Source organism: Neolamprologus brichardi, chromosome 9 (assembly GCF_056152115.1).
Source record: "Neolamprologus brichardi isolate AB-2024 chromosome 9, ASM5615211v1, whole genome shotgun sequence".
NCBI classification, from domain to species: domain Eukaryota; kingdom Metazoa; phylum Chordata; class Actinopteri; order Cichliformes; family Cichlidae; genus Neolamprologus; species Neolamprologus brichardi.
The window spans coordinates 22,613,638-22,640,220 of record NC_142112.1 but is presented as its reverse complement, the minus strand read 5'-3'; the positions used below and the strand labels follow the sequence as shown (position 1 = coordinate 22,640,220).

At 39.8% G+C, this 26,583-nt stretch overlaps 3 protein-coding genes across 4 annotated transcripts; 1 reads left to right on the top strand and 2 right to left on the bottom strand.

Annotated features, from left to right (window-relative positions):
- Nucleotides 1-1,063: 1,063 nt before the first annotated feature.
- On the bottom strand, nucleotides 1,064-6,288 carry ppp1r42 (protein phosphatase 1, regulatory subunit 42). The gene is given in 9 exon segments (XM_035909460.2): nucleotides 1,064-1,503; nucleotides 1,828-1,875; nucleotides 1,878-1,961; nucleotides 2,137-2,254; nucleotides 3,833-3,949; nucleotides 4,790-4,928; nucleotides 5,015-5,181; nucleotides 5,266-5,488; nucleotides 6,187-6,288. Coding segments are annotated over 8 exon segments (906 nt in total). The 5' UTR covers nucleotides 5,398-5,488; nucleotides 6,187-6,288; the 3' UTR covers nucleotides 1,064-1,402.
- A 1,323-nt stretch (nucleotides 6,289-7,611) lies between these two features.
- Nucleotides 7,612-13,265, bottom strand: cops5 (COP9 signalosome subunit 5). The gene is made up of 8 exons (XM_006794587.3): nucleotides 12,978-13,265; nucleotides 12,488-12,722; nucleotides 11,649-11,777; nucleotides 11,184-11,249; nucleotides 10,863-10,948; nucleotides 10,611-10,722; nucleotides 9,762-9,910; nucleotides 7,612-8,243 (listed from the first exon to the last, which is right to left on the bottom strand). The coding sequence occupies exons 1-8, from the start codon at nucleotides 13,112-13,114 to the stop codon at nucleotides 8,153-8,155; spliced, it is 1,005 nt and encodes a 334-aa protein (XP_006794650.1). The 5' UTR covers nucleotides 13,115-13,265; the 3' UTR covers nucleotides 7,612-8,152.
- A 278-nt stretch (nucleotides 13,266-13,543) lies between these two features.
- cspp1a (centrosome and spindle pole associated protein 1a) lies at nucleotides 13,544-26,565 on the top strand. Of its 2 annotated transcripts, XM_087846128.1 has the most exons (29): nucleotides 13,544-14,269; nucleotides 14,378-14,461; nucleotides 14,577-14,674; nucleotides 16,306-16,386; nucleotides 16,789-16,890; nucleotides 17,129-17,472; nucleotides 17,590-17,667; nucleotides 18,041-18,126; nucleotides 18,230-18,326; nucleotides 18,800-18,839; nucleotides 19,052-19,380; nucleotides 19,464-19,588; nucleotides 20,175-20,262; nucleotides 20,501-20,612; nucleotides 20,702-20,852; nucleotides 20,957-21,058; nucleotides 21,168-21,226; nucleotides 21,379-21,525; nucleotides 21,644-21,784; nucleotides 21,867-21,965; nucleotides 22,053-22,110; nucleotides 22,201-22,327; nucleotides 23,114-23,238; nucleotides 24,561-24,698; nucleotides 24,773-24,807; nucleotides 24,942-25,005; nucleotides 25,538-25,629; nucleotides 25,714-25,825; nucleotides 26,043-26,565. In XM_087846128.1, exons 2-29 carry the CDS (start codon nucleotides 14,416-14,418, stop codon nucleotides 26,168-26,170), a joined length of 3,204 nt encoding a protein of 1,067 aa, XP_087702254.1. In that variant the 5' UTR covers nucleotides 13,544-14,269; nucleotides 14,378-14,415; the 3' UTR covers nucleotides 26,171-26,565. The 2 variants fall into 2 exon arrangements, 1 of the variants encoding a protein (XP_087702254.1); XR_437045.2 differs by lacking the exons at nucleotides 25,538-25,629; nucleotides 25,714-25,825; nucleotides 26,043-26,565 and adding an exon at nucleotides 22,827-22,894 and having other exon boundaries at nucleotides 24,942-24,996.
- The last annotated feature ends 18 nt before the right edge of the window (nucleotides 26,566-26,583 follow it).

Sequence of the window (26,583 nt, the reverse complement as noted above, 5' to 3'; positions counted from 1 at the left end):
CATGAAGCCAAACTGACAAGGGTAAGGTGATATGCAAAACATGTGACGAATTGCCAGAGTGTCTTGAATTGCAAACTCATTGGAACAGCTAATAAATAAACTCCAGCACTGCAATCAACAGGCAGGCGTTGAGGAAATTCTTGTGAGACTCATAAATTAATCACTCTGATTTTCAGGGCTCCAAACAGAGATGTCGGCAAATTAATGAAAGGAATTATTCATAATATGTGTATCCTCAGAGTGTTCTTAATAAACATTGTTTTTGTAAGGATGGGGTAACAGTATTGCTTCGGGCCACTAATTATAAGGAGAAGTAAGGGAAGGTTAAGTAAGCTTGTTTCCCTAATTATCCCGCATCTTTCAGGGTTACGCACCCACGTGGCTCCCCAAAAACTCAAAGTAACGACGATGAGACCAAATGCGTCCGCGTCGCGGCTTTATATGTTATAAAAGAGGACGGAATCATTTATCACGGCTGTTTAAATAGAAGCACACGCTGTTAGTTTTGGATAATGTAAAGACTTGTAATAATAAAGCAGAGCGATCATTTAGATTGTGCCACTCTGCATCTCCAGGTTCACTTATTTGCTGACATGCATTTAGAAGAAAAATGACATCACAGGAAATGCATTGCAACTAGCAGTTTGGGTTTGGACAAATTAAACCATCAGACCCCCCCCCCCCCCCCCCCCCCCCCACCACCAAAAAAATAAATAAATAAAATCAATAAAACAGCTGTAAAAAACATTAAATAAATGTCTTTATTTTTTCCCACAATGGTTATTAATTTTAGTTACTTATTATTTCAATATAATGAAATCACTTTAGAATATGCTGTAAAAACATGCCATAGGTGAAGGAAGCTGCAGTGACTCTGAGTTGCCTGCAGTTTTGCAGCTATAATGATCAAGATGGATAAACAAGGTACAAGCAGTTAGTCATGGGTGAAGATTTTGGTGCACTTGTAGGTTTGTCTTAAAGCAACCACATGACTGCAGACAGCTGATGAGACAGCCAAAAGATCAAGGCTATTTACAGAAACTGGAATTTTTCTGCCCTGGAAGATAAGAGAGAGAAAAAATCAAATGCTGACAAATAAATATTAGCTATAATCATTTTATGGCTAAACTGAAATGTCTTTAATCTTATGTAAAATCAGTAAAACTGTTGGTTCCTTTCAGGTTTTTAAGAAAAAAAGATAGGAAGGAGAATGAAGGAAAACTAACTGACTCTTACAATAAAATATGAATTTCTCTAGCAATGTTCACTTTTTTTGGAGGCGGGGGGGACTTTAAGAATTGGGGTCAGCCTACCATCAGCAGTTATTACTTATGATTTGGATTCAGTCTGCAGTTAAATAATTTAGTAAGTCATGACATAGATGTGCCGAATGTAGGCTTTTTTAAACTGTGATACTGGACCTGAGAGACTGCTGTGGCTTCCACCTCTGCATGTTAGCGTGGCTGTGACCAGGCTGCAGATCCTGACCCATGTTAAATTCATCTGAAATATAAACAAAGCTAAGTACTGCTACTACTACTGAAATTTGCATGGGTGTGAAGTCACCCAGCGGCTTTATGAACTTATGTAAAACTCAATTCAGACTTTTTTTTGTGATTTTTACATTAATCTAAAAACTGATAGTATGGTTTTCCAGTATTGTTATGCATATTAGCAGATCTACAGTACCCTTACTAAAGGAAAGAAGTGACTTAATGGACCATGCAAAGACGAAAGGGAGAATTAAATAGCAAAAACAGGAGGGAAAAATGACTGTAAACAAGGTTGGTGGATTTTAAAAAAAAATGTACAAATAAAGTGACTTACTTGTTAGAGAATAAGGGATGAGTGCTCCAGACATCATGCTTATTATTATTTTTTCTTCTTGGCCTCCCTGAATGCTTTCCAGTTAATAAGGAACTCTCTGGTTAAGTCATTAATCTCCCTTCCATCAAGAGCCTCTATAAGAAATGTTTTAACCAAACAAACATTAAAAAATAAAAACACAAAATGAACTATTGTGAATGTTTTGATTTTAGCCTTAAGAGTGTTTCCAAAATTTAAGTCACAGCAAAATAATGAAAGCGTATTTTCAAATTAGAAGTGAACTGAGCAAACAAATGATTATTATTTTACCGAGGCTTGTGCACACGGTTATCAGGCGGTCTCTGTATTTTGTTTTTTTACACACAGGATTTCCACTCAAATCCATTAGAAACAGCTGAGGCCAGTGGCTGAACACATCTTCTAGCTCCTGAAAATAAACACAGAGCAGGAAATCTGCTATAATCTGTTGTGTCTGAATCCCTAATTATTCTACTGGAAACACTGTGTCTCTAAGGTTATTGTCTACACATCAAACAATAGCCCAGTTTGTTTAAAACAAATATAATGCAATCTTATGATTGCTATTCAGATGATCATAGGGAAAAAAAGAAAGGTGTGAGTGAATGGTAATATGAAGTATAAGGGCCAATAGAAAGTGCATAAACAACACATCAGTCTGTTTTAATAAACAGTGTCGCCGGTGTCATGTAACTACAAGTTTTCTCCTGGGGCAGTGAGAGGCTGGCTCCTCCAGCGAGTAGCCTGCAGTTGTATGTTTATCTAAAGGCACATTAATCCAAGCCTGGAAATATGAATACTCTCTGGACACGCTCTGATTGTTCATTGCCTTCCTGTCTTGGCCAAAGCGCTTCCACTTTTCCAGCTTGAGCCGCAATCAGTTCAGAGGGGGACCCCTGAGCACCACGCGCTCCCAGGCTTTGATAAATGATCGTGTCAGGGCCGTCACTCAGAAGGCCCTCACTGAAGAGGAGCCCAGCGCCAAATTGCCCCCCACGCGGGGGCGTGGAGAACAGCAGAGGCTGAATGCTCACTGAGCTTGGCCGACTCTCTCACTTCCACTAATGATGGGCCAGTTATGAACCTGTATTTGACCAGAGCTTCGATTCCCCCTGTCCTCTCTGCCCCGCGCACAGCTAACTGCCTCGGAAGATGCTCCCCATTTGTCACCCGGGCTGACTGCCTGTCATAATCTATTTTAAAAATCCATAATGTTTCCTCTGGACTCTGACCAAATGGTGCAGAAGAAAAAATTGATCCTTTGGAGGGCTGTCTTTGCACAATCGATAGTGGCAGACGGGTTGTATAAATTATAGGAGACATCTGCTAAAAAAAATGACACGTGTACAACAATTACCTGCATCAACAATCTCCAAAGAAAGTCCCCTGTTTTAAGAAGGTAGTAAAGTCAACTACAAAGTGCTTTCATTGCGTCATCCTGCTATTAAATGCCAATAAGAAGCAAGAATTACACCCTTTCAAATAAAGCCATCAACTTTTTCAGTTAACAGATAAGTTTAAACAGAGATATCATTGCCATCACAGCGTCAGGGAGTCTAATAAATCTCATAAAGTGATACAGCGGGGGTTTGCGACATCAAATAGACGATTCCAAGGCAGAGAGGAAAAATCAACCTTCCAAGGAACGGGAGAAACTTGTGCTTGTTTGAAGCTGTCAGCGAGAAAATTCTCAGGGGAATGGTTCGCTGATTTGTTGAATAATTCTGACCCTGTGCGAGTCGTGGAGACTGGGAAGCTCTGGCGGGATTTGCAGGATTTAGTTCCTTACAACCCCGCTATCCATATCATTTCACACATCAGTGCAGAAAGCCATGGAACAATGTTAATGCTGACCTGATCAGGCATGCATAGTTGCTGTGAAGGGGTAGTATTTACTTTGACTTCACGTGCACTCACTTTCTAATTGAGTCACACTGCAGCAGGAGCCTTGAATGACATCAAGTAAGTCCTGAAAACGTATATTTACCTCAATACTGCACAGCTTATTGTCTGCAGCAGAAAAATGCTGGAGCTCCTTCAGCACCGCCAGCTCTCTGATATCATCGATGTTGTTGTTATTAATATTCAGGACACACAGAGATTCCTGAACAAAGAATTTACAGAATTCATATTAATGTAAAGAAAAGAGTTCATGTTACAGTCAGTACAATGACAGACTACTACAAACAGATCCTGGACTATAATGTATATATGAAACATGTTTTTTATGGTCAAATCAACTTGATATTAAACTACAGGTATTCAAATATGCAACGCAACTTCCAAAGAAAAGGCAAGAATCATTTGCACCCACCCAAAGAAAATATCTGCAATGCCATATATCAGAGCTTAATGGAAGCAGTACTAGTTGGTCCAAACTACATTTACTTTTATCTCTTTATTTGCTTGTAAGCACTCTTAAGCATGTGGATATGTTGTCTTTACATATATATGTGTGTGGTGCAGTTGCAAAATGTTCACCCTGGTTAGAAGTTTCACAATGGCTCATTTATAAAACGCTGGAACTCTTTAAATTTGCACAGCAATTTCTTTAATTTATCTAAACAAACCAGAAGCTGAGACTTCTGGTGTGTTTATCCATAGCATGGGCAGTAAACGAAGCAAATAGACTCAACTGATTTGTCAGACCAGAGGGAGCAACAGAGATCTCTTTGACATCATCAAACCCTGCACAATATTGCTCTTACACGGATCAGGGGAAATCTCAGATCTCTCTTTCACTGGATGTGATAACCTACACATGCGTTGACAGCCCACACATATCTTTGTGCATGAAAAGTGAATGTCACACCTTCGTCTGGTCTTTCGATAGCTTAAAAACGTATAATGAATCAACCAAGGATAACTTAAGTTATTTGGAAGTGTGGGGGATGTTTTTTTCTGATACTATTAGTGAGCCGAACAGAGTAAAAATAGGTCATACAGCAAGGGAGTCGAGAGTCCTGGGGTCAAAGAGTAACTTTTCCCCCGGTGTCAGTCTTTGATTCTCCACATGAAGCTCTTTGAGCTGATGGAGCTGCTCTAAGCCCTCCACCACAGCAATTCTGTTCCCCCCGAGATACCTGCAGAGCAGCGAAAATCACACACATGTTCAAACACACACCTCCCACTTCATATATTTATCACCAATCAGTTGAACTTTACTCACAGTTTAGAGAGGTTCTGCAGATTGTGCAGATTATCTATATGGGTTATGCTGTTGTTCTGCATATAGAGATGCGTGAGGTTGGAGGCAAAGCTGAGGTTGCCAATGTAAGTGATGTTATTATCATACAGGTAAAGAACGGTGAGGTTTGTACACATTGAAAGATCTCCCTTGGAAATCAAGAAAATTAGGCATTGAAATTAGTAAATTGAAAAATCAGAATTAAAGAAGTGTTAAAGATGCTGATCACTTACAATATCTTCAATATTCTTGTTAGAAAAGTGGAGGTGGGTGAGTGTCTTGAGGTACTCTGGGAAGGAGAGGCCCCTTTTCTTTTTGAAGTGCTTTCTAGACTTAGCAATCAGATCTACGGTCAGATGTACCATGTTGGCTTGTCACAATCTCGGCCTCAGAGAGGATCCCTTTCAGCTTCAGCCAAGCATTCAGCCCACAGCAGTGACTATGGGTTGGCTGTGTCTAAAACATACAAATATTTCCTCTGAATATTTGCTGACAGAAAAGTATTATTTTTACATTTGTAATAACCTTGTACAGACATTTCAATGGTCTAAAACCTAATCACGTCATGGTTTGAAATAACTAATGGAAAATTATATGATTTTAGGTGACCACTGTGTTTTTATATAAGGCTTGTGTACTAAAATGACCTGACCGTGAGGTATACAATTATACTTTTTGAGTTTAATTTCCTCAGGTATTAAGCTTAGGTTGTAATAAGTATACAACTGTGTACGCGTGTAGTTAAAAGATAGTGTTGGGGAGAGGAGAGGAGAGTGATGTGACAGCAGGTCTCATCCACGCTTGATCTCAAGGCTTCAGGTCGGTGGTGTAAGGAAAACTAGACACTGATCGATAAGCTATAGACTAACTGAACTCAAACACTCCTGGGCCTGGGGTTTTTAGGGACTTGCGGACGACTGTCAAAGAAAATCCACGCTTATAGCAGTGCATACGGGCAGGGAGTAACACACTGAAGTGGATAAACTGCAAAGCAACAGTGAAAGGAAAGAATCGGGTCCTTTTTATGTTGTGTAGCTTCGCTAGCACAACAAATATAGCCTCTTAACTACACCTAACACGAAGTTCTACGTTTCCGCTAAATATTCTTCAGGTGTAAAAATCAAATATATAAATAGTTAACTGCATTCTCCTACCTTTTAACGCCGGCAACGGGGTTTAAAACGTATGCTATAGCTACACAGTTTTCAAGCGTGTTGGGCTTTTTTGTTTGAGATTGTGAACATGGTTTCTATGGAAACAACGGAAGTAGCGTCCGCGAGACACAACAGAATTCCACGGGTCACTGAAATTGGCGTAACACCAACGAAGCGGAAGTAGGCTATTAAGTAGCTAACTGGGGGACTAGTGTACTGAAAAGTGTAGAACAGCTAACATGATAGCAAAACTTTCTGATAGAAAAAAGCTTTTTTATGTTTTTATTTTACGGGGAAAGTCGGTAAACTTTAAATTTTGTCATGACCTGGGTTTCCTGTGGAGTGACTTGCCTCTGCTTATGCAGCAGCCCTTGGTGGGGAGGAAGCGGGATCAATCATTCTCACAGCAAAACTGCTCTTTCCATCTCCTGATTAGTGTGGTCATTAGATCTATACCGCCTATTGGACAACATCAGGCTTATAACTATCTGTCAAAGCAGTGCCATATACATTAAAAACGCTTCTTAAATCATTTTATTTTACGATATTTCTTTTTCACAGTCATGCAAGCAGAAACCTTTTTGTACTAACGGGAACATACTTCAGAATTAGAAATCTGTTGAAAAGGATCGTTTAATTTTTTTTGGCTGCCCACAATTTGACTTGATTAGAATTTACATAAATGTTCTTATTGCAGCTTTAGTCATGCATACAAATGTCCATCTGGTGATAATCACAATATTTACATATCCAACAAGTTCAACATGTTTCTTAAATCATGAAAGACCAAACATTAGGTTAATCTATTTTAGAAGTGCATACTTTAAATACCTCCTCAGCACTGACAGTCAGCTATGTAATACATTTAAATATTTGGCGAAAATACAAACTAGTCAGTAGACTGAGTGCAAAAACCTTACTCAATGATTTCATATTCCTAAACTTCATCAAATCTAATCTAATAAGTTCCATCTTCGTAAACCAGTACACCAAAAGTTCTGTTTTAAGACACGGGTTAAATCATGGTTAAGTAAAATCATTATAGCAAGTGGTGCCAAAACTCATGCTTATGAGAAAAAACAGGCACCTCCACTCTCCCACTGGGATTCTCTCCTCTGCAATACATGACATCAAAAATATACATGTAGCCATTACAATACCATAGAAAAAGACATCACACAACCCCAGGCCAAAGGAACAGGAAAAAAAAAGGGAAAAGAAAGAAAGGCAGACTCGGCGAGTGTCTGCTTCGATGGAGAGCAGGCGCGTCGGGTGAATGGACCCCAGTGTGCACGGCTTCTGTTTCTGCCCTGCATCACTGCCACACCACAACCTGACGAGCTGGCCGCTCTGCCACAGCGTACCACCGAGGGCCAAACTGTGCTGGGAGCAACTCCGCAGAGACATCCCACGCATGGCAGTCGATTCCCGCTGAGCCTAAGCAGAAGCTGTAGTTTGTTGTTCCATTATGTAATGCTATGACAGGCTACACCACTTGAATGACTGACTGGTGCTAGGTTAGACTGAGCGTTAAATGTGACCACACCGATGTGTTATTTAAATGTTGTGCTGAATCAAGGCTACGTGTGAAAAGATGCCGCCGTGCCTTGGGCATGGAGAATATAATATTATGCATTAAAGAGTAAACATTTGGACAGCAGTGTACATCTAATCCACCTTCCACTGAAACCGATCACTGTCCCAGCTACACTTTGCCTTATATAAAACAAACAAACAAAGAAAGAAACAAAAAAGCACAAAATGCTGCTTTTTTTTAAGTTTTATTTTTTGCACGTGTCTTCTAATTCTTACCTACATGAAGGAAAAATGAATAGAAAAGCACTCCCAAGAGAAATGACAGATGATGCTACTCTTAGCAGTTAAACATACACCATGAATCAGTAAGCACCGGGCATGCAGAAGAACACATTTCCAGGTGTAATTCAAATGGCCTTGTGGCTGAGGTTTAATTTCCAGACGTGTTGATTTGATTGAAGAGTTTGTCCTTAATGACTTGAGACATCAGACCATGAATCGCTTCTATGGTTGTCTTGCAGCTAAAATAAACCACAGAGAGAAATGAAGATCAGCATTTAATCCAGGGGGGAAAAAAGAAAAGGAAAACAGATGCAGCATAAAGGGATATGACATTTAAAGTGGTGTCAGCAGACTTTTTAAACGTAATGTTGCTGTTTGCAGACATTCGTAGTGGCTGTATGTATCAGATATCACCGAAACTAAAGCTACTTTCGGCTGCACTTGTATTCACGAGGGGTTGCCACAGCAGGTAGCTCGCCATGTGTGATTTGGCCTTCCTGTGTCTTATCCTGAAACCGGGGATGTTTAGCTTGACAGGTGAACGTTTAATCCACTACATTATAGAGCCACTAAAAGATGAAACTGAAACCACTATCAACATTATTTGCCCTGATGAAACCCGTTTTTTAAATTCATGTGGATATAGTACAAGTGTAGCATTTATTTCATTGTTTAGTTTAAATATTTAATAATAAAAAAGTGAAAGAAGTTTGTTTTTAAAAATACTTATTCTAACATATTCTACATGTATTCAAATTACGTATTTAAACAGTTATAACCTCATATTGTAATGTGCATAACAAATTCATAATATAGTAATGTGATATTTAGACTATATGTCATTCCTTATATGCCTCTATGTTGTCAATACAAACAATTGCTGAAAGAAACTGTTTTAAATCTCTCTATATAGCATCATTATCACCTTCAGATCAATCTATTGACCCTGAAGGAGAGGTCAGAGGTCAAATATGACATGATATTTTAAATCTATATGGTGCTTTTTATACCACACTTGTAAGAATCATAGCTTCTAAGTTATAAGGCTTTTTGTCAATTTTCAGGCAATAAATCATTAAGTTGACCTTGAAGGCCTGAGTGGATGTAAGGCAAATCTTAATGGATTGTTAACATGATGCCACCTTACACCCCAACAAGTTTATCTAAATTAATTCAAACATTTTGAAGCTGTTTGCACACAGAAAGAATGACACACACGAAAATGCTCCCAAAAACATGACCACCTTGGCGGAGTTCGTAAAGACATTACTGAGCTGGATTCTATTAGAAACTAAATCAAGAAATTTGAAATAGCCAAATGGGGTCAGTTTGCATAATAACTGATTAAAAAGTATCTTAAAGCACAGAATGATTACTGCTAAGCAACACTGGTCTGATTAAGAAACAAATTTTAGATTAATTTAGCTACAAATACAAAAATAAACTACTGTCCTTAACACCTAATCAATGCCGGATTTAATAAAGACTGACATTTAATTTGAGGATGTGATAAAAATACTGCTCGAAATAAAAGAAAACAAGCCAGTTATAAGGTCAGTGGAAAAAATAATATATATCACACAAGTAGAAAATATGATTACATAATTGAAAGCAACACCACTGACCACTTTATTCATCTAGCGGGATATTATTTATACATTTACAGTCATATTATATCATACTTAAGTTACAGTGCCCAAAATAAATTAAGCTGACATTTAATTTTACTAAATCATTCTATCGAAAATAAAACCCACCTGTCTCGTGTTGCTTTGGCCAGTTTGTCCTCAGACTTTCTGTCGTGTGTGTCTAATCCAAGCATGAAGCAGCCTCTGCCCAGCTGGGCCTCCGACTGCTCCAGCTTCTCTGACAGGTCGAACACCTGGCCCGTGGTGTAGTCCGAGTTCTGACCATGCAACACACAAACACACAGAAACTGACTCATGCACAATTTGCCACTAAAAGCTTGATAACAGATTTTCCTTTTTTTTTTTTTTTTCCTTTTTTTGCAGAATGGCAACAAATATGTCTAAAAAGCCAGAGGAACGCTTTATGGGTTGTGGTGAATGAAAAGAAGTCAGTGAAAGGTTTGCTTAAGGTGAGGCCGTGTTTATGGTAGAAAAGGTAATTAAAACACAATGACAAGGGAGGCCCCTGGCTGGGGCAACTGACAAAGCCCGTCACCCATAAAGCAGCCCGTTCTTGACATCTAGTCAATTCATCTTCATCCAAAACGCCAAAAAGCCAACTGTTTGGACAAGCCTGATGCCTATTTAGACTGTTTAGTCAAGCTCAGGACAGAGTTCCTGCATCCACAATGCAAATTTACATGAGGGGCTTTCAGGCTTTCGAACGAACAGCAAGGGGGAAAAGGAGCATCATGGAGTCGGCTCCAGCTTTAATACTTATCTCCATTGTGAAAAAAGTTCACGTACAGCTTATTACTAAAATCAACAAACACGGACGCTTAGCTAATAAGAAGCAATAAATCATGACATCACAAGCTGGTGACCACATGTCTAGATGAGTTATAGAGTAATAATTAACCATAAATCAAAATGTCAAACAAATAGCAAACATTTTGATTTTTGAAATGCCCTACATACCGTGAGGAGACTTGAAGAACTTAAGGTATTAACCCAATATTTATTCCAAAGGAGTTCCAGGAGCTTTCTATCGAGGGAGGACTTAAAGTAAGTAACCTCCAAGGCGTAATACCTAAAAAGGAGAGAGACAGAGAAAAAAGAAGCGCATATGCAAGTACTGAAAATAAAGTAAACAGTGAAAAATGTGTGATACGGTACATGCTACACAAGTATTTGATCCGGTACAATACTGTAGCAAATATAAATACTCACTGTTTACAGTGTACACCAAAGTCTTCAATCTTGTTCAGGGGGATAGTCTGATATTCTGAGGGTCCCTCATCAGGGGGTTTGTAACCCTAAAAATCCAAAAAGGAAATACTACGTACTTACTACAGTAATAAGGAATTAAGAATACAGAGTAACTGAATTTTTTTTTATAAATATATTCTTAACAAATACACAACAATAAAATCAGTATATAAAAACATCTAAAATAATCAAATACAGCTATGCACAAGAAGAATAAAAAAGCAGATATTTTGTGATTTTACTAAAGACCAAAGAGGACTGCTGCTAAAGTCTTTGCTTTACCTTCGGGTAGGTTCTGAAGGCACCAAGGTTGACTTTCCCTGCAGAAATAGTCCGAGTGGGATCAATCTATAGGAAGCAAGATACAGTAGAACAGGAAAACAGAGTCAGGGGTCACACAAACCTCTGGGGACTACTCAAATGTGGCCACCAGGAGCCTTTTTACTGGGGCTGTCAGTGTGCTGAAAATACACACTTAATTACAATGCGCCCCTGGCATTTAAGCGCCGCTAAACCAAATGAAGTGTAAATAGCAAATGTGGTTGTAATAGCAAAATATTCATCAGTACTACGTGCAAATTTACAACTCATCCATCAGTATTCTTCCCCCCTTCTCAGTTACACCCACATTAATGGGAAGTGGGATATGGGATAAGCTCCATTTGAAAAGTGGGAAAATAGAAGTCACAGTTAAAAACAAAAAGCCATTAGCTTCAAAATAAAACTGGTTACTATTTCCCATCTTACCACAACAGCCACAAAAGGCTCCTGAAACTGTTGGTTGAGCATCTGGGTGCTGACATCTATGCCTGAGAGCCAGCATCCATAGCCTGGGTGACTGTGGTACCAGCCTATCGCATTCTCCAGCCGGCCAACCTGAGGAATTATAGATAATATAAAATCATATCTTCTTTATGAAAGTGTAAGATGTCAGTAACATGATTGTATTTGACACAGTTTGCAGTTTTTATCCTTATCTAAAGTAGAATTTTCCTATCTTTCTTTTAAGAAAAAATATCTCCACATTCGTGTAGTCACTTGAATTCTTTAGAGTATTGGATAGTGTATGTTAAACAGGGACTGGAGAAACCTCATTACATAGTACAATTTACACAAAATTTTACAATTATTCCTAGATAATATAAAAGAGTGCAAATCATATTAACCTTATAATATATTCATACTGTATTCCTGCTTCTTGGGTTGCAACATTAACTACAATAAAGTGCTTGAAAATAGGTTAGAGGTAAGTAATCGTATACTCAGCATGGGAAAAGGCAGACAAATGTGGTTATATATGGTTATCAGAATATTAATACTATCAAAAGACAGTAATGCTTCAAATAATCCCTTTATAGTTTGTAAAAATCTTATTGATATTAAGTTAAAGATTTTTCTAAAGCAGCTGAAACACTCTTCCTTAAGTAAAAAAAATGGTTGCAAGCCAGTGACAGTCACAGAAAGTATTAAATTAATGTCTCAGATGAAATCAAGTCTGATTTTATTTAGGCTATAGTTCGGTTCCTTCTTTCTAAGTCATAACTCAAACACGATGCTCTTTATGTGCGAGGAAGTCAATGTCCCACCTGTTTGGCATTTTCAATATAGGCAGCCATGTATTCATAGGCTGCCGCCTGGGCGTTAACTCTGGTCTCTGTGCCCTCCACGGGCAAAGCAAAGCTGTCCATGATGATCATGGTTTCACCGTCCACCTTTCCCAGCATGAGGCCCATCACCTCCAGGTTTCCTCCAGACCTGGCATGCATTACCATCTTCAACAGGGCCAAAGCTGAGATTTTGCAGTACTTGAAGTAGTGGTGACTAAAAGATGAACAATGACAAATGTATTTGTATTGATGTTAGATAATATTAAGCAGTGCGTATATTGTAGATACACATCCAGTTTGCTGTACTGCTACTGACATAAAGACCGGTTTGCTAGTTTGTAGCTAAGCTACCACTAATGTTCCAACAATAAACTACCAACGAACACCATTTAATACGAATGCGGCAGCTCAGCAATCACCTAAATACTTAGACAGAAACCTAAATACCACAATGTCGTTTTGCACCCACTCTTTCGTCCATGGCTTCGCAGCGAGGATTTCTTGTTGTTGCTTTTTGTCATATTTGTAAATTTCATCAATGCTCTGAACTTCCTGCATGCTGTTAGACAGCTCCCATGTTTTCTGAGCCGTATTGCTCCCCGCCATGTTAATAATGTATCCAAGCAAAACCCGAGCCGTAAAAAAACCCGATTTTTTCTTTAAATAAGGGAAGAAGTGCTGTATTTCTCCCCCAAAGATTTTGATATCGTTTTAGGAGCTGATAGCTACTCGCTCAAGGAGCCATGACAGTGAGCGATACCAACGCAACAAAGTGAAATCGACGGGGACGTTCGTCTTCATATTACACATATTTACCACTGATGTGTTTATTTGTTATATGCCATCTCTTAACACTACAACGCAATGATATATGGTGATATTCCATTCATTAATCATATTTGTATCTTATTTATTACTCTTATTAGAATATATTTACCCCTGTGACGGAAGCCATGGTTTAGTCCTGCGACGACGTCAAACTAACCGCTGGGGACGCACTGACATCTAGCGGCGCTTTTTAGAAAGGTACCTACATCTATTTGTCAGGGCTTTTTTCTTAGAGCCTCGGCACTCTACTTATACTGGGAGCTGAAGTATTTAATGAGTCAATAAAACTGAAGCTAATATTCAATAATTAGGCAATACTATTCTGGAGGAAGGCCGTAGCTAGTAAGTTAAAGGGCTGCTGGTTAAGGCTAGATGGTATCATTTTTAGACAACAGCAGTATGTTAAGTTTATTAACATGTTGTTGCTGGTTTTATTTTGTTTAAAGATGATTAAAAAGAAACCGCAAATTCAGATCCTAGTGTTAAATATTGCAGAGTTATTAAATACTTAATATTTGGACTATATTAGACATATTTTTCTAGAATGTTTGTGTTAGATGTGTTTGCTAGCCTCTCCCAGGAGAAGGTTTGTGTCATGGTTGCCCATGGCAACGGAATGACGCTTTGGGCTCGCTGTGAAAGATCGGTCGGATAGGTTTGAGCTGTGTGTGGAAATTTAAGAATTATTGATATATATCGTCTTATTTGGTCTTCTTATTTGTCTAGCCAGAGTTACAGCCGAGCTTTAAAATAGACGCGCATGTTCATATACCCCATTATGGGGTATATAAACATTAAGTCCAATGTTTGCCTTATTGGGTGTATTGTGTATCACGATTGGACGTTTTTTTGAGAAGCATGAAGAAAAAACTCCCCGCCATATGTGATCAAGGACTTGCGAAGCAACGTTTATAGGTGTAAACTAATCAACCGGTGAGTAAAAACAAACAAAGAAACAAACAAAGAAACGAAGGAATTCTTTTAATCACATGTTGTTTTTTTAATAAACAAATCGGTGTTTCAGCGAGTTTTTCTCCACAGTCAGGGTCAGATGGTGCAAATTACACAATGCTGTAAATATGACTTCAGCAGCAGCTCTAGGAGTAAACCCCAATACCGACAGAGGTACTGTACAAGGCTGTAGTAGCGAATTGGCTGCATTTTTTTAAGCCTGTAGTGTTTAGTGAATAGTTTCCTGTTTTTATTGTACAGTCTACTCTATATATGCCGTATTTCCCAGGTATTGGCTTAAGCCATCTGCTGGGTACCGAGTATGAAAGGAAGAAGCAGAAACTTCAGCGGGAGCTCCAGCTGGACTACAGAAACTATATATCCAGGGTGTGACGACGCAAAATAAATAAATAAATTACTTAATAAATAAATAAATAAAATAAAAATCTGAACATGTATAGATAAAATAATATATAGTTCATTTAGCCAAAACAATAGGAATTTAATGTTACATCAGGCATATAATTATATATAACCTATAAGAAAGGTCTTAAATAAATCAGAATAGCTTATTAAAATAAAATTTAAAAAACATGCCAAGACAAACTGGTTTGGTGAGGTAAAAGATGCACAATTAAAAAAAACCAAATAAACCCCAAGCAATCTCAATATAAAAAAAGAGAAATAAACAACAGAGCACCACACAAAGGCATTAGAATATAAACCTTTTACTGAGTTATTTTCATTCACTGTTGTAATAAATTGTTAAATAGTAGACTAAACAGTATATGAAAAATAATGGATCTAAAGTCAGAACATCAAGTTAAATAAAACTGGAAATCTTTGCTTATTGTAAGTGCCACTGAAGTGGAAATTTGTAGCTCACTGTAGAACAAAAAGCACAATGAATCACAGTCACAATGAAATTTCAACAGCTGATTACTTATATTAAGAAGATAATAATTTTATGTATTGCAAGTTTTTTGAAGCTTATACTGAATTATTAAAAAAAAATTGGTGTCCGATTAACATAGATTAAATATGTGCTAATTTGCATATATATCCAATTGACAGAATGGAATAAAACACCTAAATGTGCATTTTAGACATTTCCTTTTTATTAGTGTTACATTTAAGAGTTAATAAATCTTAAATCCCAATCTTAAAATTGTCTGGAACACGAGAACTTTTTATCTGGAATGACATATTGGAAATCATTACAAAAATACATTCACCAGCCACTTTATTAGGTATACCTTCCTAATGCCACATTAGAACCATTTTGGCAATCTAAATGGCATAGATTGAACAAGATTTTGGCTTATGACATGGTGGAGTGTTTTCCTACTGAAATCAGCTATCAGACGATGGATACTCATGGTCATACAACGATGGCCATGGTCAGCAACAATACTCACATAGGCTGTATATACGTAGTATCATCAGTTGGTACTAAAGGGCCCAAAGTCTGCCAAGAAAGCATCCCACACACCATTACACCACCACTATCTGCTTTAGCTTATCTACCTCAAGGTTCACAGATGCTCTTCTGCATACCTTGGTTGTAACAAAGGGTTATTTGAGTTACTGTTTGCTTCCTATCAGTTTGAAGCAATCATTGATTTTCTTCCCTTATCTCACCTCTGGCATCAACAAGACATGTCCACCCAGAGAACTACTGCTCCCTGGATTCAGACTGACCCAGTAGATCACCAGTTTCTGAAATACTCAGACCAGTCCATCTGGCACCGGCAACTATGCCACGTTCAAGTAGCTTAGATCACCTTTCTTCCCCATTCTGATGCTTGATTTGAGCTTCAGCTGATCGTCTTCACCCTGTCTACATGCCCAAATGCACTGAGCTGCCGCCATGTGATTGGCTGATTTAGTATTTGCATTAATGAGCAGCTGAAAAGGTGTACGTAGCAAAGTGGCTGGTGAGTTTATGTCTGTGTTTAACTAAGTTACCTCTGTGTTGCATTTGCGTACACACAGCAAATCTCTTATTCTTCCTGCAGAAAACGGATCTGAAAAGTAAAGAGCCTCAACAACAACTTGATGGACTGTCACTACCGATTGATGAGAGGATATCTGTAAAGGTGTGCCTGCATTCATTCAGTCATCAAAGTAGAGCTTTAGCTCTTCAGCTAGAACTGATATAAACTGCTGACTGCACAGTGCTGCGCGCTTCACGGCAACTGATTTTCTTTATATAAGTCCGTGAACTTACAAACAAAAGTTAAGAGGGATTTCAGGCGTCTATATGTGCACGACAAGCTGAATGTTGATAAGTATTGATGCAAGCATTTTTGAAATATTGAGGCAAAAAATATAGCCTTAACCTCATCGTCACCTGAATGTGTGCAAGCAGAAATATGTATCTTCTTTTGATAGAAGATGGTATTCTTTAAGTTTTGTATTTCCTTAAATTATAAGTGTCACATGAGCTTAACTGAGCGGTGTGGCTGCTTGACTCTGACTTTTTGATTTTTCTCTTGCAGGAAAAACTGAGAGAGGAGAGAAATAAAGAATACAACCTCTTCCTCCAAGAACAAGCTCAAATCAGAACGGTAAAGAGGAGAACGTCTTCTGTCAGTCCCAAGGTAAGAAGACTGATGACTCAATAGGCAGATCGTGCACAATAACACTAGTGTGTTTGGTGCAATAATCCATGCAATTTTTATAGCACACTTTAAAGGATTCTCTATCAGTAGAAATGCTTCTCCATTTATCAGGTAGATACAGCTCACTGAGTACTTGAAAGATAAATAACGAAAAGCACTCTGTTACAAATTAAATCTTTTTTCACATTGAATTTCTTCCTCACATTTTCATTTTCAGCGTGGACAGATTCACGCTTCAGATGGCTTGAAAATTTCTCCCCCAGCCTCTCCCCTGTCATACCCTCACAAACATACCCACACAAACATAGTCCCCAGTCACAATGAGAGGAAAGATGCTTCCACTCTGACCGAGGCGTTCAACGATGGAGAAAACAGGAGTCCAGTTCAGAGGCGGCGAAGACGCTGGCAAATCTTCAGAGCAGAGCCCTACAGCTCTGAAGACGAGCTAAGCACAGACAGAGGGGATGAGTTGGATTTGAGATACAGGAGGAGGAACGACAGGCACACTCAAGAGCCTGGGTACAAAGAGGAGATGACAGCGCAAGAGTGCAGAGTGAAGAAGTATCCTTTTTTTTCTGGAAAATGATTTGAATTACTGGTAGTTTCATCCATTACCATATAAATGAGATCAGATTGCTCCTCTGCCAAATTTCACTGTCCTGTCTGTTTCTATGGCAGGGCTTCTCAGGACAGAAAGGAGACAGCGGCTCCTACAGTTTCTCATCAGAAGACCAATGACACAATTTGGAAATCTGAGTAAGCAAGTTTATGTTTTTTGACCCCTGCTTCTAGAAAGTTGTTAAGGATCTCAGCTCCTAACTGTACACTAGCAATAATGTTAGCTTATAAATGCTTTGCCCTGGGCAAAAGGTTTTGCAGCAATGTGATTTATGATGATGAAACAGTGGTCACATGCAGACAAGGGCGGCCAACAACATCCCCCTGGAAAGTCTCATAAATTTTCAGAATCAATAGCCCTCAAAGCTCTGCAGCCACTGTGTGACATAAAATCGTAGCTGGGTGTGGCTTAAAGAGGAAGTTATTGCGGTGATGTTACCCTTACATGCTGTCAGTAATTGGGTGACTCTTATGGAGAGCCCCATTCTGTTTGTGTATCTGTATTCAATAGTGTTCAAGTGCCAGCCAGCATGAAGATGGCTGCAAGATCTGCTGTCAGGACGGATAAGGCTGATTTTGCTACTGGACTGCTGATAGGTAAAAAACATTCTTACTACACAGATAATAAATGCAATTTATCCATTAAAGTCATATTTCAGAACTTGAGCAGTATTTTTAATGACTCTACGTCTTGATGCAGGAATAACAGAAGAGCAGGAGACAACTCAGATGAGGAAAGAACAATACAGGCAGGAGTTATTGAGACAAATCGCTGAAAAGCAGAGGAAGAAGATGGAGTAAGTATTTATTCTCAAAATCATCATTTTCATCAGAGTCCTTTAAGCTAGCTCAACCCTTATGATCTACAAAGCATGAAATCAAACTACTGATTGCTGGTCACCTCTCTTCTTAACTTAGAAAAGACCTGTCGAAGCTAGGTTAAGAAGAGAAGTGATGAGAGTTAGAGGGGGCAAGAATGAGAGGGTTTGGACATGTGGAGAGGAGGGTTAGCACATATATTAGACGAAGGGTGTTGAAGATGAAGCTGCCAGGCAGGAGGAAACAAGGAAGACCACAGAGAAGATTTCTGGGTGTCGTGAAGGAGGACATGCAGAGGGTTGTGACAGAGGAGGATGCTAGGGATAGGGTGAGATGGAGGCTGTTGATCATGTTGTGGAGACCCCTAAAGGGAGCAGCTGAATAAAAAAAGAAGACATAGAAAACAACATCAAGCCTGTGACGTTGTTCTCTGTCCTTTTTTTCTCTTTAGGGAGAAAAGACTTGAGCTGAGAGTTGACCCTGAGAAAGAGGTAGGAGAATAGCATTAAAAGATCTTGCTAGCAAAACCTTTAAACAGCAGAAACATAATGTTTTTGTCAGTTCTGGATTTGTTATTATAACTTTCATAGGTTGTGGAGTCTTGGCGAAATTTCTTGAAAGAAGTGCCACCTAATCTTATTCTCGATATATATGTTGTATTTTTTTGACGATTGTGTTCTGGACCACACATAATCTGTTCCAGCCTGACCGGATACAGCAGCTAGGGTCTGTGAATCGTCACTATAACAGCCTGAGCCAGGATGTTCTTCACAAGCTAGGAAAAGATCTAGAGGCTGAAGGGAAGCACCTAAATCCCAGTCTTGAAAATGGCAAACCCACTGAGAATGCCGATGAGAGAGCCCCCCCCGGAAAGTCCCAGGTGGACTTCATTACAGCTCTCAGACAACTGCCTGGGAAGACTGTGCCTTCAAATGGGATGGAATTACCGCAAGGTGTCCCCTCACTGGACTATTTTAGTGAGGATCACCACAGGGACTTCTCAAACATCCTAGGAGAGGTGACCATCCCAAGGTAGCTCACATTTGCTTTGATTAAATGAATAAAATTAGCAGCCCTGCTATACACTCACTGGAGTGTTGGTAACTCTGTTTCAGGGTTGCGAGTGTTGCTCCTCCTTTACCTCCCATTGTACCTTACAATTACAAGACTCCATATGATGCAGATTATTACTACTATGGAACCAGGAATCCATTAGATCCTCATCTTCCTCACAATCCAAGTAATGTAACTATCTGTTTCACAAATATGTATTTACTAAATGTTTCTTGTTTTTATCCCAATTTTTTTTTAGACTTGCGTTGTTGATTATTGCTGGCAGTTTTTAAAACAGACAACGACTGGTTTGATTTCAGTGTGGTGATGTTTAGATTGCTGGAGTTGAAAAACGTGTCGCTATCCAGTTTGTGTAAAGTCAACATTACAAAGAAACTGCAACAACCTATTAACAAAATTAAAATAAACCCTTATATTTACTGTGATAGATGACTTGCTGCACTTAACGCAACTGTCACCTCCATGCAAATCATATGAATGTTGCTTTAAGCTTCAGAAAAGCTTAAAGCAACATTCATGAAAACAGTAATGTTACTGTTTCTCCTTTTCTACAGCTGAAGGCAACATTAATGATAGTACTATATGTGAGTGGTGTGTTTGGTTACAGTTATTTCTTTTCTATTTTAATATTACTGCCAAATTCCTGCTCTTTATTTGAGCTTTGTTTGTGGCAGTCAGTGGCAGCAGATAGTTAATGAAGCTCTTGAATCGTGTGCATTCTTTATCTTATATTTTTGTATTTTCTACATCAGATGGTCTGCCCGGGGGGAATCGGCAGTCTGAGAATTCCAAGATTCTGTCTCAGAGAACGCGTCCTCTCAGATCCAGTGGCCAAAATGAGTCAGTGACCTTCCCAGCACCTTTTGGAGTTTTTTTTGTAAAACATGTTAATTTTTTCAGCATGTTGATGTTAATATAGATTTTATTCAGTAAAGCTGCATTAAATGCCCCCATCTCTGCTAGCAGCAACCCAGCAGATCTTTTCTGTCTTCCGGAAGAGGGTCTTCACAAACTGAATACTTATCACTACCTTCTGTACTTATATCTCCTTGCCATTTGCTACTCTGTCTGCTTCCAGAGAAACTCATCAACATGGAGCATCTGCTCTGGTTTTTGAAGAACTTCATGCAGAAAGGTCAAAGCAGAGGAGAGAGAGTGTACTGAGCTACCAAGAGACACTCAGACAGCAGGTGCATTGTTATAGCTCCATGAAGAAACCACATGTTCTGTTATAGCAGTGTCATGGTTTCATCCTTTGAAAATTGTGTCTGGGGCCCAGATTAAAGAAAGAGAGGAGCACAGAAGAATAGAAAGAGAAGAAACAGCACGACTCAATGCCAAGATACAGGCTGAGATGAGGGCATACAACCCCTGGGGGAGAAGTGGAGGAGGAGGCGCTCCGATCAGAGACCAAAAAGGCAACCTTGTTAGTAAGTTTTATTGTAATGGTGTTCACCGGAGGCCAGATAATTTAATGTGTTTGATCAACAGCTATTAATGTAACATGTTTTAATGAATGTTTTGCTGCCTTTAGGTGACCTGAATTACATGCACAGGATCAATGAGGCATCATATAGGAATCCTGTGCCCACTCCTGGCACTGAAACTAGTTCTCCCATTTCCCATCGACTAACAGGTAATGTTATCTTCCTAATATTTCAGTGGCTGTGCATTTTATATGCTTTGTAGATCTATAGCTTATGGCTTTCTGTCTTTTCTGTTTTAAATTGTTTTCACCTTTACAGGTTTCAAGGATGAGACACTTCAACAGCAGGACAGTTACAGAGCAGCCCTGAAACAGCAGGTAGGTCCCGGGGCCTCTGTCTGTAGATGGATGATAGGAGAGGGTACTGATCAACTGCAGGATGAAATGAAATGCTTTTAGACTTACAGCAACCTGTATTCTCAGCACTTTTAAAAAGTTGTAAATTAACTGTAACTGTGCATTTCAAACAGATAGAGGAAAACAAGAGAAAGCAGCAAGAGGAAAGAGAACAGATTAGAATTGAGGAGGGGAAAGAAGAGAAGAGGCTGGCCATGCAGAGGGCACGCTTACAGGAGGAATATGAGGAGGACCAAAGGAAAGAGAAAAGGAGGACTGAGGTGATGAGCTTGTTTCTTTTATAAAGAGTCCTTCATCATTTCTCCTTCTTTATAGTTAAGAGTGGGTTCCGTAACAATGGAGTGGACTTAGAGAAATAGTTTTATCTACTCTCTGCAGCATAAGCTGAAAAACCAAGGCTGGATCCATGAAGCTGAAACACATCGCCAGAAGCAAGAAAAGCTGGTGAGGCAGGAAAAAGAGACTAAGAAGGTACCTCAGACCACCAGGGTGGAGAAAGACTCACGGTTGAATTATGAGGTACGGTAAGCACGAAAAGACAGGAGTGCTATAGCTCGCTGTGTCTTTGTCAAAGAATGACATTTTACTTGTTGTCCTGCAGAGGCAGCCCTCTCCGCCTATCCCAACCTTGCAGAAAAAGCTGGCAAATCTTGCGCCATATAGGCCATCCTCTGTTTTGAGCCAGCGGTCATCCAGAACTGTGAGTGACTCATCGCAAAGGCTGCAAATATTTTCACATTTTGCCCTTTATGATAACTCTATAATAAAAAAAAAAATGCATTCCCAGAATCGCTCAGTGTCAGCACCGCACCACCAACCACCCGATGAAATTCCCAGCCAGCAGGGTAAGATTTGTCTTAACCTCTGTGCGTGCAAATCATAAACATTTATTTTTCTGATCCTTGCTCTGCCTTCACTCCCCTGTCGTGCTTCAGATGATCAACAGGAAGTAATCAGAAAGCTGTCAGCCCTCCGTGGTTATCTGAGGAAAGAGCAGCGACAACTGGAGGTTCAGATGGGTCGCACGGATTCACACGAGACCCACTACAATCTGGTAAACAGGTACTGCAGTCAGGCAGCACTGAACAGCAGGGGGATGTGTGCAGGTATAACAGACCCAAAATAACAGGGATTTCTATTTTTTGTGCCAGGCTTACAATCAGTCATTTAGAGACGCTGCTATGTTGAATTTAACCCAATTAACCCCCAGATGTTGTGAAGTGAAGACACAATACTAACTCTGGGCTGTTAAAGTGTGATCTTGATTTGATATTTGTAGTGAAGTATGTATCACTGTGCTTGGAAAAAATGAAGAGACCCATGTCTTTCCTCAGTGAATTGCTGTGGAGCACTACAGTAGCCATGTTGCTACTTAGAATATTCTCAACCCATTATTACCAAGCCCAGCATGATATGTCGAGTAACTGCATCCCTCCCTGCTAAATTACAGGAATGTTTTACAAGCCACTTGTTAATCTCTGCTTGTATTCAAGTTTACAGCAAATCATCTGAGAAATGCCTTTGAACTGGTGCCAGTCTCTGGGCTTTTCTTTTGTCACAGACTGCTGACACAGAAGGACCAGCGCTTTAGGGAACATAAAAGCTTTGGAATGTATTCAGCAAGTACAGGTCAAGCGTAATGCCCTCATTGTTTTATAGCAATGCAGAATTAATTTATGTCACTGCAGGGACAGTGCAGCAGGTGGAGCTAAATGTTATAGTTACTGTGCACAACTAGAAAGCATTTGACATAGTGAACTACTGCTACGTTTTCAGACAGACATCTGTTTGTTATTAGAGGTAGTTGTTCTATTTAATTTGGGATTTTCCTCCTTTGCTCATGTGTAGAAGACGACCACATAGAGAATCTGCACATAGAGAAGCTGTCCTGTCTTCAGCTAGGAGTCCTTCTCCAGCTGATGCACATGCTAACAGGCAAAACATCAGGGAGTTCATCCAGCTTAAACACAGAGGTAATAAAAGACACAGCCTTGACACAGCTTTTAATGCTTCTTTGAACCACTGTTGTTCTTACAATGTACCAACCTGCAGTAAGTCTGATTTAATTTTCATTGCACAAATAATAATAGATTCAGGAATGTATTCATGGGAAGAAGCTGACAAAGAAAAAGTGGGATAGTCGGAGAGCTGAAGAAAAGAGTACTGGAAGGCTAGGCGCACAGCAAAGAGAGAGGTGGCCCTGGCAAAGGAAAAGGCTTGTAGTGAGTTGTATGTGAGGCTGGACACTAAGGAGAAAATGACTTGTAATGAATGACTAGGCAGAGAAATTGTGCTGGAAGAGATGTCCACCAGATTAGAGTGATTAAGTATAGAGGTGGAAATGTGCTGATGTGAAGAGAGTGTGTTGAGAAGATGGAAGGAGTACTTTGAGGAGCTCATGAATGAAGTTAATGACAGAAAGTGGATGAAAATGGAGTTAGAGAATCAGGAAGTGCAGAGAATCAGCAAGGAGGAAGTGAGGGCAACTCTGAAGAGGAAGGAGACGGGAGGCATCGAGAGGTCTAGGAGCGAGGGCCGTGGACTTTTGAACAAGAGTGTTTAACACAATCTTGGAGAGTGAGGGGATTTCTGAGGAATGGAGATGAAGTGTAACCGTACCACTTTTAAAGAACGGGGTTGATGTGAAGAGAGTAACTACAGAGGAATAAGATGGAGAAGTGTAGAGAAGGACTGATTGAGTTGCACTGTCTTTGTGGATATCATAGGGTGACTAGACAGGAACTCTGGTGCTGCATGAGGAAGTCCTGAGGGGCGGAGAAGTATGTGATGGTGGTGCAGGTCATGTAGGACAACAAGGCAATAGTGAAGTGTGCGGTGGGAGTGACAGTTGGGATTGAGATTGAGATTGAGATTACATGCTTACATTACAATGCTTTTCTTTTATTCTCAGTACTAAGCTACATAGAGGAGGTCAGTGTTGATTCTGTTTACAATCACTTTGGTCATGCTGTTCTTGTAAGTGTGGAGGATACCAAATGGTTTAGACTTTTAACTGGTGCTCTATCTTCCTTTACCTAAACCAAAACTTTAATCTCATGAGGTCATTTGAGGCCTCGGTCAGTGACGGACAGTTTGCCCATGTGTACAGTGAATCTCATGCAAGCTACCAAAGAAATGACTGGATGTGTTCCCAAACTGGAGTCTGAAACACTTTTTTTGCTTTGTGTTTATTATTTTACTGATGCGAATATTTAATTTATTAGTCAATTGCTTTGCCTAGAGCTGCCCTATAGTAACAATCCCTGATGTGACGTAGCTTGCTTTTATCCTGCAGGTACGACATCTCGTGAGGAGGTTCGAACCCTGTACCCTGACCCTCCCGCAGACGCGCAAAGTCTGGACATCCAGCAGCAGGCCCTTCTACGTGAACAACAGCACAAAATCAGGCTAATGAGGAGACAGGAAGATGGTGGTCAGTGAGCAAATACAAATCAGTTTCACCTCAAATGTTTGTCCTCTAACTCCTCCTTCTGTCTTCTTCTGTAGACTTCTTGGGACGTCAACTAGGTCATTATTATCCTGTAAGTGATCAGCACATTACACAGTAACTATATTCTGCACTTTCACCCTGGCAGATAATTCAGTCTTGCATGGCTTAATTTTGTTAATTGTAGAGATTTTATTGTTTTCTGTCTGCATTTGTGTCTCCTCCCAGATCAAGAACCCTGGACGTGCCACTCACAGAAACCCCATATTGCCATCAGAGAGTTCTTTTATTGGTGAGTTTGGCAGAACATGGTCCGTCTGTAAAAACAGTCTTTCTCATTTATTTCCCTTCTTGTGTTCACATGACTGGGGACACAATAGACTTTGAAAAAAAAATCCCAAAAGCACCAGATGTTTTACATAAAGGTGACACGGTTTGGGAAGTCCACTGCATACAACCTCATAATACCTTTCTACAACACTCTGTGTGCCAGGCCAATTTAGCTCTTGGTTTCTCTGCCAGGCTAACTGTGGTGCGTGCCAGCCAGCTGTCTGTGTTGCAGCTGGTGCTAGATGCAAGGTGACTATGCCAGCTGCAGGGTGGTGATAGCAGACTCCCAGAGCACAGGCAATTGGTACATTAGAGATAAAAAAAAAAAAAAGCCTGATGGCTTTTGAATACTTTTCTTCAAGCTCAGGGTTTTCTCACTATTTTCATATTATGCATGCATAAATGGAATAAAGTTTAGGTCCCTACCATCTGTTTGGCTGTAAAGTGGCTGTACATTTGCAATTAATGATACATGGCTATTGGGTTTTTGTCAGATTACAGTGGTGAGGCACGTGAGCAGAGATCCCCTCAACCATCAGCAGAGCACCAGGAGAGGACGGTCCCAAGGACGAGACTTAACTATGATGTATGTCTGATATGCATCTTGTGTTTTACTAAGATCAAAAGGATCACCATCATTAAGATATCAAAGCTCTGTATATATTTACAGGAGGTGGCTGACAAGGAGGGTGATAATCTGCCAGCAGTACCCAGTCACAACAACCAGAACAAACGCCACATTACGAGGCCAGACTCCCACTCTGGTGATCACAGCGTAAAAGGTAAGACGAAAGAATTCACTACAGGAAGCATTTAAATGATCAGGCTTATAACTAGTATAGCAAGTGGGAGCTAATCTTAAACATCGTATAAATTAGTGAAACATAAAAAGCGTGCCACTTTATATACTTGTTGGCTTTTAGCAAGATGTGCAAATTTTAAGCGTTTTTTTAGTATCATTGAAAAAAAATGTGATGGATAAACCTCGGTACTCTACAGACTGGCTGCCCGGTGATGAAGCGGACATGTCGTCGCTGGGCTCTGCCATGGGGAGGCGTGTCTCTGTGGACACTGTTGCCACGGAACTGTGGCTGCGGCCCGGAACATCAGACGCTGTAAAGCAGTGAGGCTGTAGCAACAGGATAAACAGGCGGATGGGAGCTCCACACAGACTTAAACACTGCATTGCACAGCTCCCATTGGTGGCTCTCTAAACTGGAAATGCACAGCCACCTTTTCTGCAAACCAGGTGGGGGTTCTCATGAGAACTGATGTCCTTCCTGTGCAGTGCTTTACTGACTTACACTTTACTTGTGTGCTGTTTCTATTTGCTCTCATTAGAGACCAGAGTCTGTAAAAACATTAATGACTATTAGATCACAGAAGAAACAGTTAATACAAAACTCACTTTGGCCAATTCCTCTTTACCTTCTACATTTAGCACATTAACATTGTAGTAAAGGTGGGATTCAGTTAATGAATAAAGTCATGGTGTTTTTGAGCAATAAAAATGTTACTGTAATGTTGTCCTGGCTGATCA

Excerpts from the sequence above, each read along its gene's own strand:
- cspp1a (XM_087846128.1), top strand. The coding sequence starts at position 14,416 with ATGACTTCAGCAGCAGCTCTAGGAGTAAACCCCAATACCGACAGAG. Across the intron at positions 14,462-14,576 it reads AAACCCCAATACCGACAGAG|GTATTGGCTTAAGCCATCTG; the intron begins GTACTGTACAAG and ends CGTATTTCCCAG. Across the intron at positions 24,808-24,941 it reads AACTAGGTCATTATTATCCT|ATCAAGAACCCTGGACGTGC; the intron begins GTAAGTGATCAG and ends GTCTCCTCCCAG.
- cops5 (XM_006794587.3), bottom strand. The coding sequence starts at position 13,114 with ATGGCGGGGAGCAATACGGCTCAGAAAACATGGGAGCTGTCTAACAGC. Across the intron at positions 12,723-12,977 it reads GCGAAGCCATGGACGAAAGA|TCACCACTACTTCAAGTACT; the intron begins GTGGGTGCAAAA and ends TTCATCTTTTAG. Across the intron at positions 10,723-10,862 it reads TTTGGTGTACACTGTAAACA|GTATTACGCCTTGGAGGTTA; the intron begins GTGAGTATTTAT and ends TCTCCTTTTTAG.